At 46.0% G+C, this 11420-nt stretch overlaps 1 protein-coding gene and 1 long non-coding RNA gene across 2 annotated transcripts in view; one reads left to right on the top strand and one right to left on the bottom strand.

Moving 5' to 3' along the window:
* LOC106858776 (uncharacterized) overlaps nt 1-11420 on the top strand; it is a 44461-nt gene that overhangs the window by 10475 nt on the left and 22566 nt on the right. Inside the window, exons 3-4 of the long non-coding RNA XR_015808249.1 lie at nt 6701-8997; nt 10905-10994. This is a non-coding gene — a long non-coding RNA (uncharacterized LOC106858776). The remainder of the gene's footprint in view (nt 1-6700; nt 8998-10904; nt 10995-11420) is intronic.
* Nucleotides 1504-7180, bottom strand: RCAN3 (regulator of calcineurin 3). Its single transcript, XM_014885602.2, has 4 exons — nt 6986-7180; nt 4923-5096; nt 4301-4472; nt 1504-3522 (listed from the first exon to the last, which is right to left on the bottom strand). The coding sequence occupies exons 1-4, from the start codon at nt 7178-7180 to the stop codon at nt 3314-3316; spliced, it is 750 nt and encodes a 249-aa protein (XP_014741088.1). The 3' UTR covers nt 1504-3313.

Raw genomic sequence — 11420 nt, 5'->3', positions numbered from 1 at the left:
TGAATTTACCACGGAGCAGGCTTTGACTCCTGCTGGAACAGCAGCTCAGCTCCCAGCTCTGCTGCCTCATCTGCAGTGTGCCTGCACCTGGCAGGGCAGAGCAGAGCCTGGAGTGTCTCAGGGAGAACAAAAAAGGGAACAGCTATCACAGCAGATATGAACACCAACTAAAAATTCATTTTGTGTTGTGAAATCAGGCCCTCAGTGATCTCCACACACTCTCAGCCTCAGAAATAATTACCAGACCCCCCTGGGGATGAAGGGAGCTGAGGTGACCTGGCCCAGCAGGAGGGCACAGCTCAGCCTGGCTGCCTCCCAATCCCTGCTCCTGTGATCCCAGCACACAGCCACAGAGGACAGGACTTGGTTGTTTTTATGTAAGAACAATCCAGACTGCCAGAATGCAGAATGTCCTTCCCACTGCCTCACCCCAGTCCTGCTGATGCTTGGAATATGTTCCCTTCACCAGGGGAATCAAACATTCCCTCTACAAGCCTGAGCATGCCAAAGTCTTACAGTACAGAGACCTGCTTCAGAGCAGGATTTTAACACATTAGGTAACATCTGAAATAGAGTTTTCTACTTTCTAGGCCCTGCTCTTGTTTTATGGAGAATTCAGACCCTCTGAACCTTCCCTGGAGCTGTGAGTGATGGCAGGGACAGCCCTGTGTCACACTCACATCTCAGGGTCAATACCTGCAGGAGGAGAAGTCTTTTCTCTTGCTCTGCATTTTCTCCAAGGGATGAAGCTTGGCTGGGGAATCTCTCCTAGCAAGTTTTACACTGAGAGTGGAGCAAATAAACAAAACCCAATAAGATTCACAAACCAGCCTTCTGTTCTGGGCTCAAAAATATCCAAACCCAGACAAAAATGGAAATCAAACCTCTCAGGGAATAAAGGAAGCAATTGGAATTTTATGCACAAGGTCCTTCAGGGGAAGCAGTTCTGTGACAAGGCAGAATGAGGAGCTGCAATCACAGGTTCTCAGTTATTATAAAAGCAAAATACTCCCATAACTCCAGAACACAAAGAAACACCTCATGTTTCAGCTGCTGCTCAAGGAGAACACTTGAAAGGAATTTGGGGTATTTATTTCTACAAAGTGCAAGCTCAGAAAGGGCTGAGTTGGTGCCTCCGTACAAGCTTGCAGCTAAAACCAGCCTTTAGCAGCAGGTCAGTGATTAGGAGAAATTGTTCTGGTGGGGGGGAACTGAATCTTGGTGTGGAGGGAATACAGCAAACCCCAGCTTCATGTGCCAAGGCAGGCTGTCACCCTGGAGTGGAGCAGAATCACTTCTGGTATTGATCAATGGCTTCATTAAAGCTTTGAAGACTTCTTTGGCTCCTCCTTCCCACCCGGAGTGGTCCCTGCAAGGATCCCAAATCCCTCCCGTGGGTCCCTGGCACCCCCAGCTCTGAGTCCCCATGAGAACATTCAGACACCACCATGAAAAATCTCAATATCCACCTTGTCCAGCATGGAACACAGTTCAAATCCCAAGTGTGAATGGCACTGCATTGTTTTATTTGAAGTGTCTTTACACAATGGAAAGTGCTGGAATGTTGTTTTACATTTTACACATTTATACATCAACAACATCACACTCGAGTCTCCTTATAAAACTCTTTCTGAAGGTTTTCCACTTACTCCTACTTACAGCAACTTCTACACTGGGGTAGAAATGAAATAATTTAAAAAATAGAAACACCACAGAGAATCCAACCCAGACTTCTGGAATTTCAAAACTCCACAAGCCTGCTGGATAACACAGGTTTCTGTTGGGCTTTTTACCTTTAATTCCATGGAACAGTGAGACAGTGAAGCTGGGCTTGGAGTGATTTCAATACCTGAAGAGATACATAAATATCACACCTGTGATAGATGGACAAACCCCACTTCCCCACCTTTCTACTCTGTCCTATTCCTGCCTCTGCAGCAAGGACCTGCCTGCAGGATCCCATTTGGAGCTGGTGGCAGGAGGGATCCTGAGCAGGCACAGAGTTGAAAACCTCCACATCCATGAGAATCCCTGCCCATTCCTTTTCCCCCTGCTGTCAGTCAAGTGAGAACACTTCTGGAAGTTCAAGAAGCACATCAGGTACAACTGAAACACACTGAAATGAACCTGAAAAATCTGAATTTCAGAATGATTTCTACACAGGAACATCAGCAGCCTGGTTTGTTCACAAATCATTTTATCTTTTTAAATAGAAAAAAAGAAGAATCTGTCTAGACTAAAAAAGTTTGGCTATAAAATAGCATAAAAGCACAGGAGCAGGTGTTATACCAAGGCATATTTTCCTCCTACTAAAACACTTAACACAAGATCACAAAATCAAAGATCTGTATTCTAAAAGATGCATCCTGGTCTCAGAAGCAGCAGGTACTCTGTCAGACACACAGGAGGCCACACAGAAAAAGTCCTCACGAAAAACAGCAAACAAGGCCTGAAACTGCATAAAAACTGGCTAAGCCAGGCAACTGATTGTCTTTGAAAATACAAAACAGACTGGCGAAGTTAACAATTAACCCTTGGATGTTTTTGCTCCTGCCAGGACCTAACAGTCACTGGATTTATTCAGATGTGGAGGCTGTCCCAAGGACTGGAGAGGAATAAACATCCCCCGATTGTCAGAGAGGAGCAGACACAACACACTCAACAGCTGGATCCATATTTCACTCTGCCATTAACTCCTAATTAGGTGTCAGTTCCCCACCACAGACTCCAGAGCAGGAGTGTTGGTGATAAACTCTGAGATTCTTCCTCTGGTGTTCTCCTCCCTGTAGTCACCAACACCCCTGATTCAGCTCCTCCGTGTATTTGTGCCTCATGTCAAACTACAAACACACACCTGGAATTTGTGAGAGAAGCAAAGGTCAACCCTCACCTCAGCTGGCAAGGAATCTGAGCACAGACTGTGCATTTCACTTGTGTTTAACACTAGATTCACTGGAAGCTGTTGGACACATCAGCTTTTAACTGCTGTACAAGGAACTTGCTGGAACCCACTCGTGACAGGAGGAGATTATTTCAGCACTTGGAACATCACACTGTACAACAGAGAGCAAAGGGTGACATCTTAAAAAACCAAAACACAGCCAGACTCCCTAACTGTCACTATTTCAAGTCAGGTGGATTTGCTACACTCAGGGGGGGACTAGTCCCTAAAATTAAAGTGCTTTTCAGAGCATTGGCATCCAAAATCTTGAACATGAGAGACAACTACAAGTCAGATCTGTAGTGACCTATAGCAGCAGCACAGACAGCAACACATGGACTGGGTGTTGGTACCACGTGGAGCAGCTCAGCTCTAACAGGGCATTGTCCCCCCCACCTCCAGGGCACACTCGAAGGCTTTGGAGTCACTCAGGATGGTGGGGGGCGGGTCTGGGCGTCTCGTCTGCAGGATCTTCTGTCTGGGGTTCTTCATCTCCTCCTCCTCCTCCGTCTCGCTCTCACACACGTGCACAACCACGCTGGGGGTGGAGTCTGTGCCTGCGTGCAGCTCGTACTTCTCCCCTGAGAGCAGCCAGCAAGAGGCAGGTTACAAACACCCCCGAGGAAAAGCATTTAGCTCAAAAAAAACCCTTCATAACTTTAACAACACAAGCAAATAATCATTAATTCCCATCCCACTTTTAATGTGCTCAACCTCCACTCCTCGCCCAACCTCTGACATGCCCTAAACCACTCCCTGTAGCAGTTACAGCACACTTGGAATACAATCAGTCTTTCAATTGACATTTAGAGGAAGGGAGGGATGTAAAAAGCTCCCAGGAAGACATCAGAACACAAGCAGCAAACACATTTCTAAGTGACATCATTTGTGCTGTATATTTCTGTAACATTTGTAAATTAAAAGCTACAAAAGCATTTGAGCACATCAAGCCTCCCCATTTCCTGCTTCTCACAGAAAGCAAACACCACATTTCCCAGGAAGGCTTAGGAAGAAGTTGATGATTAAATCCAAAAAGTCCATATTAGCATCCAGACATCCTTAATGGCTGGAGCTGCTCATCTGCTAGAAACTGAACTTCTCATTTCTCTGATTGTCTGTTCCTTTATCCTGAGGCTCTGACAAAATTCAATATATGGGTGTGATGGAACCACTCCCTTACAGTCCAGTCCTGTGCTACACTACTAATCAATTAAATAATTGATGGATCATTTCATTCAAGTAAGAAACATCACATAAAAGAGACTCAGTTTCTTCTCACAGAAAAGGACAAGTAGATGAACTCCCCCAATATCCACTTTTGAAGGGAAGTGCCAAACAAAAGCAGGTGAATGTCCCTACCTGGCCCCAGCTTGGAGACAGCACAGAGCAGGTCATAATTGATCAGAGGAGTTGCATCTTCACTCTGCTTCCACCCCACTGGGGGAGAGGCAGGGGGGGAAATCAGGAATTGTTTCACAGGTTGTGGAGGAAGGAGGTAGGACTTGTCCCCAATTTCACTGGACACCTGCACCTGCAGGCAAAGCCAAGAGACAGGCAGCACAAATATTAATTCCTTTTTTATTTGGTTTATTTCCCCACTAATGCACATCCATGCCCTGCACTTAATTCAGCTGAGCTTTAACAAACAAAACGGGTTCAGCTCTTGGTCCAACACCTCAGGGAACTGCTGCAGCTCAGAACCAAAGAGGGACAAAGCACCTCTTAGACACAGAATCTGAGCCCCACTTACTCTGTTTCAGCCCCTCTGTGTGTCTGGGGAAAGGTGGTTTGGTCATTGCACAGAGGACTGTCCTAACCAATCTCAGCTCAAGATGAAAACCAAAACTGTGCCCTAAAATTTAGGCACAGCTCAGTGTAGAACAACGAGGTGGTTTCAGATATTTACCCCAATGAAGCTCGTGGGCAAAAGAGGAATAAAGAAACAAGGAGAGAGGTACAAGGTCTCCCTGTCCCACTGTACCTGTGCAAAGTAAAGCTTCAGTTTCTTCCCACTGAAGTCGGTCTCGTGCAGCTCTATCCGAGCTCGTGCTGCTGCCTCGGGGTTGCTGAAGTTTATCCTCACCCTCCTGAAGCTTTTGAACAGCTGGAACGTCACCTGCTCATCATAGACTGTGAAAAGTGCTTCAAACCTTTCCTGGAGACAAGCACAAACATTCTCCAGATGCTCAATGAACATTCTCACTCCGGGAAAAGATATTTTCCTTTACTCTGCTCTCCCAAATCCTTTTCATTTCCTGAATCACCTCAACGTGCACATTCCCTGCTTGTAAATCCACACTCAGGGCTGCACAGCTCTGGCTCACTGCTTACATCTGAATTCCAAGAGCAAACCGATGTGAATGAACCCAAAAAGTCCGAATACACAAAGTGCCACCTAGTGAGAGCTGCTCGGAGGTGCAGGTCTCCAAAAATACTGGGACTTGCACACGACTTTCATCAAGGATCTACAAAAATACTCTGCAAATCAGTAATTTCTGCGTTAGATAAACCAAAGTATTGATTATGTTAGGAAAATGTCAAAATTATCAGCTTGAGTAAGATGATTAATACAAGATTTTTGTCTCTTCCACACTAAACACAAAACCAAAAAAACTGAAAAAATATCCATGGTTTATTGAACACGAAATCTTATCCTCAAGTTCTTTAAAGATTGGTAACTGTATTGTCATGAAAATCAATTTCATGGTTCTGAAATCCAATTAGTAATTTTCAATTATGAAATTCAATTAATTTATCAGCTCTCTGATCCACAAGAGACCTCATTTACAGATTTTTTTTTTCCCCACGTGTAAATGCAGCAGGAAATCTCCTGGTGTAAATTTTCATCCACTGTAAAAAGTCAGATTTAAATCCCTGGATGAGAAGTCTGCAAGAAATTTCTTTGCAGTTTTATTTACTAAGTTCTGATACTATTCTGTTATTCAGAGATCTACATAAGCCAATAGGCAGAAGAGGAATTCTTAATTAAAAACTCTTTTCAGGGACCACAGTTAATTTGCCTGACTCCAACAAACTCTGATCTCTCCCAAAAATCCTGGTAATGCCTTCCCTCATTATAAAAACAATGACAGACTTAGTTTAAACAGCAAACTCTTCAGATGATGCCCATGTTGGCTTTAACACAAATAATGGTTTTTTTGCCCCATTTTCTTCAACCCACACAACATCAGGGTCTTTATTAAATCACAGAACCTCTGCACAAAGGCCAAATTTTGTACCTGACAAACACAGAACTGCAATTGAGTGGCTCAATCCTGCAGCTGAGAAGGGTGAGGATGTTCAGTCCTGCCATTCCCCTCACAAAGGGAATATCTGAGAATGAAACAAGATGTATTTTTACCCTGCCTGCATTCCTCACCTTCTGCTCTTTGAACTAAAGTGGATAAAACACTTTCAGGTGCAATGTGAAAGGCCAAATTCTTTAATGAGTTAAAACCAAAAGGCTGCCTGGATACACCTGGGATGCAAGGACAATGTGGGAATTTCATTATTCCTGATGCTCTTGGAAGCAAAGGGAATTAATATTTGACTGGATAAAATGCTAACAACAGGCCAGATAAAATTTACTTTATTACAAGGCCTTCATAAGCCACTCTCAAGGTTTTCAAGTCAGAACACACATCCTGCAGATTTGTATCACTTTTTAAACAAGATCCTTGCCTTGAAAGAAAACATTTTTATTGCCAGATTCTATTTTAAATTTTTAGAAATTTAATAATAGGTTTTTTTATATTTCAGGTATTGTTTAAAACTGCCTTTAGAGGTTGTATCATGATGTAAGGATAAAGAGGAAAAAAAATAATAATCAGAAGAGCTTTTAATGGGAGCAGCATTATTCCCTATTAACAGTTTCCAAGGCCAGAGAAGGGTGGCATTATCTGCCTTGGGTAACTGCTCTGAGCTTACCAGGAAAATACCCTGGCTTGGCTTTTTCCCTCAATTATAATGTGCATTAATACACTGAAAACCCAGACGAAAATGTTCAGTGGGCACTGAGAACACCTCACACTCCTTGCCCCTTACCTTCTCCTCCTGGTCCTCAAACACAGCCTCGTGAACACTGCAAGCAAAGAGTGAGGTAGGCAAGTCACTTAAATCCATCATCTCTTCCAAATCCTCTTCATTTTCTCCAAAGATCATCTGCTCCTCCTCCTCCTGGTCGCTGCTGTACAGGTCAGACTGGCTGTCAGTCCAGGATTTCATGGAGTCCCTGAGCATCCTTCCCCCCCAGCAGCTCCTGCTCGGTGCCAGCTTCCAGCAGGGCCCTGCCGGCCAAAAACCCAGAAACAAACGTGAGGCCATCACATCTCCCTGCTCCCACTGCTACAGACTAATCACAAAACAGAACAGGGATCAACATGGCATTTGTTTTGTCCCCCACGAATCTCAGCACCACATCCCCCTGCTGAGGATGAGGGAAGGCTCTGCTGTTCCATCAAAAGGAAGATAAAATCACCCCATGAAGAAACTGCAATTCCTCCTCCCTTTACTCTGACAGGAATCCAAAATGACAGCCTTGTTCTAGAAGCTTTTCTCCATGACACGCTTTACACTGAGCAACAATTTCTTGTTTAATAATTAAAACCATTTCCTGGCTAATCAGAGCAGTCCTCTGGTATCTGAAAAAAATAACTTTATTTCATCAATGAGAGCACGTGTACAAATCATCTCTCCAAAACCTCTCCAAGCCAACCAAAATAAAGGAAGAAAAAAAAAATGCAAAGAAGAGACTAAATAAAAAACATCACAAGGGAGAGTATTTTTAATACAATAAAAAATGGTCCTTCTGCCACCCATCCTTGCAAAACTCCTGAGGTTATCACACTGCTGTGTGTTGAGAGAAAAACAGGAAACTGCACCAGATCTGGTTTGGAAAGAGTGATAATTTGTGACACATCTTTAAAAAAAGATAGTAAATGTATAATGTTTAATTGGCAATGATCTCATTTGAATATTTGCCTAATGAGGGGGCATGAACTGGGTTAATGGCAGTGACTGCCCCAGTCACACCACCCCAAACCCATGCACACACCTGGGCATCTCAACTCTGCTGCCCAGCACAGCAGGAAGGATGGAAATTTGGGAAAACAGGCAGCTGGTGGAAACCTCAGTTCTTGTGCTTGCTGATTCATGCAAGGAGGGAAGAGAAGAGGAATAAAAATGTGCCAAAATGGTGCAAACAAAAGGCACCATCTGCCTCTGAGGAGCTCTGGGCTCATCCAAACAGCACCAGGACAGACACCCAGAGCCAGCCAAGCCCTGGTGGACTGAGAACAACATCCCAGCCTGGCCTGGGCTGGATCCCACATTCCTGAGGGATCAAACCACCCAAGCCACAAACACTGCTCCCAAGAGCTGCTCTGCTGACTGCCCAAAAAACAGGGAGAACCCCAAACACTGGCAGGAAAAAAAGAAAAGGGGAGTTTGGAAAGAAAACTCGAATATTGAATGAATGGTGAATCAAACATGGAGTGAGGAACTCACAGAGCAACTGGAGATTTGGTCAAGTTGAGGCTGTCTGAGCCTCACTGCAAAACCAACTCAGGGCAGCAGTGACATTAAACAGAGTGCTTCTGCAGAGAACACTGCCCTATAGAGGCTACTGCAATCTTATGGTATTTCTTTCTCTTTTAAATTAAGATTTAATCATAGTTCTGTTCTTTTAAATCATAAACCTACATGGTTAATTCTATTTTTTTCTCAGATAACTCATTTTTCATTACTTCACCCCAGTCAATTCAAAACACCTGACTACTGAGCAAGGCAAAAATCTCCAGCAGCCCCCTGACATCAGGATGACACAAGTGAGATTCGTGTATGAATATTAATTAAGAAGTACAGTGAGAAACAGCCCTGTGAGAAGTGTTATTTGAACAGATTGGCTGGAACTATTTACTGTGCAATTATTAGAAAGCATCAAAATCAGAAAAAGAACACTCCAAACTTGACAGGTACAGGAATGTGATTATCAGTGCAACAGCCAAACTGCTCTGCTTCAGGAAAAAGGGAATTTCTTCACTTACCTCCTTGGAAAGGTAAGAGATTCCTATTTATAAATTGTCTGATATGAACGGGGATATGCAAATCTAAGTCATTTATTACAATCAGCTTATTCTTACCATAGTATTAACAGCAATAAAATTATAAGTAATTTCATTGCAACACTCATTAGAAAACCATTGGATCACTCACTCCCTCATAGATTTCAGATTAAAAGCACAAATAAAGGATCCCAAGAACTAAAGCCACTGGGATCAGACCTTTCACTAAGTCCTTTCTTCTGGGCATTAACACCTGCTTACCATTTAAATACCAGCTGACAGGGAAATGCTTACAAACAAACTCCCCAACTTCACAGAAGGCTAAAAATCATCTGAAATTAAAGCAAAGCAGCTTCTGCCATGGGGAGCTGTAGCTCTTCACCAGCACAAGGCAGCACCGGGGAGTTCTCCTTGGCAGCTCATTCAGAGCCTCATCCCACTGCCCAAGGAATGCAAGGATGGCAATTTCCACAGGAACAGTTCGGTCTGCTCTGATAGCGAAAAAATCCTTCCCTGGCAGGGTGGGCAGGGCTGGCACAGCTGTGGCTGCCCCTGCATCCCTGGCAGTGCCCAAGGCCAGGCTGGACATTGGGGCTGGGACCGTGGAAGTGTCCCTGCCATGGCACTGGATGGGATTTAAACCTTCCCACCCAAACCATCCCGCAGACCCCACCGCGGGCGGGACAAACCCGGGGCGGGGGCCGGAGCCTTGGCTGCGAATATTCTTTAATCCAAAACCCCAAACGCTCCATCTCCGCCCTGAAACAGGATGAAAACAACTTCCCCACCCGCACCCACGGCACGGCCCGGGGCGGCTCCGGCGGGGCCGCGTCTCAGCTCACCTGCGATGGCTCTGCCTGAGGGGCGGCGGGGACGCGCGGTGTCCGTGTGGGGCGGCGGGAGCGCGCGGTGTCCGTGTGGGGCGGCGGGGACGCGCAGGTTCCGTGAGGGGCGGCGGGAGCGCGCAGCGCCCGCGGGTCCCGGGGCGGGGCGGCGGCGGGAAGGCGGCTGCGCGCGCGTCCCCCCCGCCCTCACGGGAGCTGAGGGAGCGTGTGAGGGAGGTCGGTGACCCGGATGGAGAGAGGGAGACGGAGCGGGAAGGGAGGAAGGAGGCGGGAGGGAGGCGGGGGCTCTGTGCAAGCCCCGGCCCTGCTGAGGGGTCGCCTCCCCTGAGGGGCCGCGCGGTCCCGGCCCCGCCGCCGCCTCCCCCGGGGCGTTTCAGGCGCCCCAAAAGCGCTCTGGGGACGCTTCGGGCCGTGTTTGTATGGCACTGATCCAGCCCTGGAGAGGCGGCGGGAGCTGCAGGGTCCCTGTGGGAATGGCTGAGCTCAGGGCGATGAGAGTTTATTTAAAATGCTGCAAATCGCCCTCGGAGCAGCGGAAGGAACTGCCCAGAGCAGCTGTGGCTGCCCCTGGATCCCTGGCAGTGCCCAAGGCCAGGTTGGACAGTGGGACAGTGGGAGGTGTCCCTGCCATGGCAGGGGTGGCACTGGATGGGATTTAAGGTCCCTTCTAACCCAAACCAGTCTGGGATTCCGTGATTCCTCGCTGGCATTAATCGGGATGGCTCTGCCATCAGCCTCGGCCAGCTGCCAGCTGGGAACAGTGACAGTTTGTGTCCTCGGAGTAAATCCCAGCTTAATCCAGCCATGAGATGGTTTCAGACAGCCATCATCTGAATTGATACATCAGTACCTGTGCACTTTTATCTCTAAAGAAAGCACAAACCTACATCCTTTCTTTGGTTTTTCACAAAAAACCCACACGAAACTACTGAATTTCACTGACACAAATATTGAGTTCAACAGCTTCATCCTCACTTGGAAAGACAGAAGAGAGCGTGGGTTTGTGATATAAGTAGTGAAATTTCTGTGGCTGAAATATTTTCTTTTAAATTTCAGAAACAGACAGAGATGCTGAGCTTCTCTACCAGGTGATTTGTCCACCTTTCCCTCACAAGGAAACAGCCCAGCAGATCTCCCTTTAGGAAGGTAAGATCAGTCTCCCGTGTCCAGGTAAAGGGATTCTGTGGTGTAGATGCAGTGCAAATTCAGGTGGTAATGGGTTACTCTCCTTTGCTGCAATCTCCTGCTTTATCGATTCAACACCACATTTTCCCTTCTGGCCAGCAATAGATTCTGCTTTAATACCACTAACTGCAACATTTGTGTCCACTTCAGTGGCATTTAAGATACTCTTGTCTCTTGCAATTACACCTCGGTTGTAGCACTCCTGACATCAATAGCACTTAAAACACTTGTAACATAACCCACAAACCCTTGAATGGTGGATGTTAACAAAGTACTAGCACATTTATCAGAAATTCTGGGGATTAGAATCCAGGGGTTCAGTGAAGTGCAGCTCCAACACCGAGGCTGCCCTTGGGTTGTTTGTCTTTTCTCCCCTTGTGGTTTGGG

This window comes from Sturnus vulgaris, chromosome 24, assembly GCF_052056855.1.
Source record: "Sturnus vulgaris isolate bStuVul1 chromosome 24, bStuVul1.hap1, whole genome shotgun sequence".
NCBI classification, from domain to species: Eukaryota; Metazoa; Chordata; class Aves; order Passeriformes; family Sturnidae; genus Sturnus; species Sturnus vulgaris.
This window is presented reverse-complemented; position numbering and strand designations above follow the sequence as displayed.

Excerpts from the sequence above, each read along its gene's own strand:
- RCAN3 (XM_014885602.2), bottom strand. The coding sequence starts at position 7,180 with ATGCTCAGGGACTCCATGAAATCCTGGACTGACAGCCAGTCTGACCTG. Across the intron at positions 5,097-6,985 it reads TTGAGGACCAGGAGGAGAAG|GAAAGGTTTGAAGCACTTTT; the intron begins GTAAGGGGCAAG and ends GCTTGTCTCCAG. Across the intron at positions 3,523-4,300 it reads TGTCTCCAAGCTGGGGCCAG|GGGAGAAGTACGAGCTGCAC; the intron begins GTAGGGACATTC and ends GGCTGCTCTCAG.